At 43.5% G+C, this 4,187-nt stretch overlaps 1 protein-coding gene across 1 annotated transcript in view; it reads left to right on the forward strand.

Moving 5' to 3' along the window:
- The first annotated feature begins 235 nt into the window (after positions 1–235).
- LOC108665359 (ATP-binding cassette sub-family C member 5) overlaps positions 236–4,187 on the forward strand; it is a 26,618-nt gene continuing 22,666 nt past the window's right edge. Inside the window, exons 1-3 of the mRNA XM_047881311.1 lie at positions 236–686; positions 2,271–2,351; positions 3,599–3,747. Of these exons, the coding sequence (XP_047737267.1) occupies positions 331–686; positions 2,271–2,351; positions 3,599–3,747 (586 nt within the window). The 5' untranslated portion in view covers positions 236–330. The remainder of the gene's footprint in view (positions 687–2,270; positions 2,352–3,598; positions 3,748–4,187) is intronic.

Here is a 4,187-nt window from a genome sequence, read left to right on the forward strand (position 1 = left end):
TCATCTTTCCTTCCACTATTCCAATATTCATGCCTTATATTTCGGGAGCTGTCTGCACATCGGGCTGCTGCTGACAAATGGTTCTGGGGACAATAGCTTCTGTAGAAAATAGTATATTGAATTTCACTATAACGGCGTGCACAACACTGTCTGTCGTCCAATTGCGCATGTAAATGCATATAAAGCCGACTGATTTTTTAACTCTACAAATAATTGAGATTTCTATCGGTAGATTATATTATTCATTAGATAAATTTTGAAAAATATTAATATTCGCTCAATAACATTTATTTATGATAGAAACCTCGTAATTTTGTTGTAAAGTTCACAATGCACAAATGGCTGTCGTCGGGCAGCCTTCGTATAGAGCATGAACCACCACCTTCCTCTGATGAAGAACCTCTCAACCCGCGCCCCGGAGAGCCTCTAACGCTGTCCCTTCGTCAAGCTCCTGCCAAATCATCCAGCGGTGTCGCCGCGTCTGGGCAGGACCTGCCATCAGGCCCCCAGCAGGATGAACTTTCCTGCAGGGGCGCCGTCGGTGGCAAGACACACACGGACAGGGCAGGAGATGAGGAGGTTCAGGAGCCGCTGCTGCAGCCCAGCGTCGGCAGGCCAGCGCCGCCGAACAACAAGGAGCTCGCTGACAAGTATAAGGCGGCGCGAGACTTGAGCACCATTGAAATGTGGGTAGAATTAAAATATTTGTTTTATTATTATAATTAAAATTATATATTATAATTACCTATATATTATATTTTATTATTATTTAAAAATATTAATAATAAATGTGGGCATCAGTGAAATGTTAGGGTTATTGAGATGTAAATAATAGTTATATGTGATTAATATTGAAATATGAGCAATATTGAAATGTCAGTAATAATGACAAGTGAGGATAATTGAAATATGAGTAGCATTGAAGTATCAGTAGTATTAAAATGTGAAATTTATTGAAATGTGAGTGTTGTTGAAATGTGAATTTTATTGAGATGTGATTGTTTATGAAATGTCAGTGCTTTAGAAATGTTAGTGGCATTGAAATGTAAGTGTTATTGAAATGTGACTGTTATTGATGTGTGAGTGTTATTGAAGTGTGAGTTTAATTGAAATGTGAGTTATATTGAAATATGAGTGTTATTTAAATATGAGTTATTTAAATATGAGTGTTATTGAAATGTGAGTTTTATTGAATTGCGACCATTACTGAAATGCAGTCACAGCAGTTGCCACTAACCCTTAGCGCGACCCCAACAATATCATACCACAAGGCATGACTCAGAGATCTGGGCATCTGCCTCTGGCCGCACATAAACGGGTGGCCAGTTTAGCGCGCCTGTCTTCGGTTTACACTACTTCAGCCTGGGACACACGCGCAGCCAAAGCTTCAGTTCATTTCATAAGACGAGCTAAGCGTAAATTTTACCTTAAAATTTGTTTGGCTTTTTTGTTCTGAATGCGGTTCCCGCAGAAAAAAACGTAAACTTAATCAATGGCCTGAATCATGCCTGCACCACTGAAAATGCCCTTTGCCATTTGAATTTAAGTGCTCATTTTATTACCATATTTATAAGTTGGACCGGGAGCGTAATAATTTCTTTCTATTTTATACCTTGAATGTCCTACGATACATGGCAGATTAGCTTGCAGTGAATTGCATAGTTTTAGTTCGAGCATAGTATTAGCATAGTATTAGAACTCGCATAGTATTAGTTCGATCTCAGTAAATGGATAGATATTATGTAAACGTTCTTATCAGTCTGTAGAGACTCCACTTCGCAGAAGCGTTCAGAAGATATTGGACTGTCGGAGTGTTTTTTAAGATGCTGATGGCCTTGCAAGCTTGGCGACACCAAATAATCATATGTTAATGAAAACAAAGAAATGCATAAAGAAATTAAAAAAGGCATTTTAGCTGCTGTTTAGTGCTGGACTGCGTAAGACACTACATTACTGCATCAATCGAACACAGCTAAGAGGGAATTTACAACTCGTTAAATCCTTATGGGGTGCGTGTGATGCCACGTGATGCGTGGTGTACGTGTGATGCTGGGTGATGCGTGGTGCACGTGTGATGCCACGTGATGCGTGGTGCACGTGTGATGCCACGTGATGCGTGGTGTACGTGTGATGCCACGTGATGCGTGGTGTACGTATGATGCCACGTGATGCGTGGTGTACGTGTGATGCCACGTGATGCGTGTTGCACGTATGATGCCACGTGATGCGTGTTGCACGTATGATGCCACGTGCCCTAACGTGCCCCCCAGCGACCACGTGGAGCCGCGGTGCTGCGACGCTAAGTACGGCGACGCTCTCAAGAACCTCCTGCCATGGCGACCTCCTCCTAAGTGAGTCATGTCCATCACATAAGTGAGTCATGTCCATCACATAAGTGAGTCATGTCCATCACATAAGTGAGTAATGTCCATCAAATAAGTGAGTCATGTCCACCACAAGTAGAAGTGAGTCATGTCCACCGCATGTAGAAGTGAGTCATGTCCACCACATGTAAAAGTGAGTCATGTCCACCGCATGTAAAAGTGAGTCATGTCCACCGCATGTAGAAGTGAGTCATGTCCATCACATGTAGAAGTGAGTCATGTCCATCACATGTAGAAGTGAGTCATGTCCACCGCATGTAGAAGTGAGTCATGTCCATCACATGTAGAAGTGAGTCATGTCCATCACATGTAGAAGTGAGTCATGTCCACCGCATGTAGAAGTGAGTCATGTCNCACATGTTCTTGTGACCATGTCCACCACATGTTCTTGTGACCATGTCCACCGCATGTTCTTGTGACCATGTCCACCACATGTTCTTGTGACCATGTCCACCACATGTTCTTGTGACCATGTCCACCGCATGTTCTTGTGACCATGTCCACCACATGTTCTTGTGACCATGTCCACCACATGTTCTTGTGACCATGTCCACCGCATGTTCTTGTGACCATGTCCACCACATGTTCTTGTGACCATGTCCACCACATGTTCTTGTGACCATGTCCACCGCATGTTCTTGTGACCATGTCCACCACATGTTCTTGTGACCATGTCCACCACATGTTCTTGTGACCATGTCCACCGCATGTTCTTGTGACCATGTCCACCACATGTTCTTGTGACCATGTCCACCACATGTTCTTGTGACCATGTCCACCGCATACTGTGTATTTTACTGTGTGTTTACGCCCCATCTCTAAATGATCCTTGTGATGCTGTGTCATGGCAATTCCCTCAATAATTATAAACCGAATTTATAATTTCCAAATTACACCAACTTTAAATATTTCTAGTGTTAATCACTGAGCAATTATAAAGAAAATCCACATTTACCCTTCATAAACAAGCGCAGTTTCTTTCTTTTCGCTGAAATAGACCGAAACTTCTTTTTTATTCTTGATTTCCTTTGTCTTGTACGGCTTGTATGTTCACGCCACTCTTATACCTATGGAAATTATAGTAATTAATAAATAGTCAAGGAATTTTTACCGATCTAGCATTTAATATTTATCACTTATCCTGTGATGAGTGAAAATGTCTCTTAAATAAATGATCAAAATTCGTTAATTGTAAAACATATAAATGATTGCAGAGACCCGTCTTACCTGCCTGGACATGACGCTGGCCTGCTGAGCTGCATGAGTCTGTCGTGGCTCTCGCCTCTCATGTACAAGACACGACGCGGCCTCTCCCCTGACGACATGTGGAGGATACAGGTAATGAGCAGACATGGGGTGAGCAGTGACCAGACGTGAGGCGAGCAGTGAGCAGACGTGGGGTGAGCAATGAGCAGACATGGGGTGAGCAGTGAGCAGACATGGGGTGAGCAGTGAGCAGACGTGACGCGTGGTGTTGCTCGCTGCCATATCATTTTCTTCAGCATATTTCTGGATGACGGAGCGATCTGTTTGCCCGCTGCTATACACTGTCGCCGACGAAGGTGGCCCGAGGCTGTACAAGACTTTACTCAAGGACACAGACTGTTCTTTGATATTCAACCTGCAATTGGCTTTGAATTTATGTCCCTTCTACGGGGAAGAAACGTCATTCAAACATGGCAGGAGGGCTGTAGAAGGGTGTTGTGGCAGGAGGGCTGTAGAAGGGTGCCGTGGCAGGAGGGCTGTAGAAGGGTGTTGTGGCAGCAGGGCTGTAGAAGGGTGTTGTGGCAGGAGGGCTGTAGA

This window comes from Hyalella azteca, unplaced genomic scaffold (assembly GCF_000764305.2).
Source record: "Hyalella azteca isolate HAZT.00-mixed unplaced genomic scaffold, Hazt_2.0.2 contig7617, whole genome shotgun sequence".
NCBI classification, from domain to species: Eukaryota; Metazoa; Arthropoda; class Malacostraca; order Amphipoda; family Hyalellidae; genus Hyalella; species Hyalella azteca.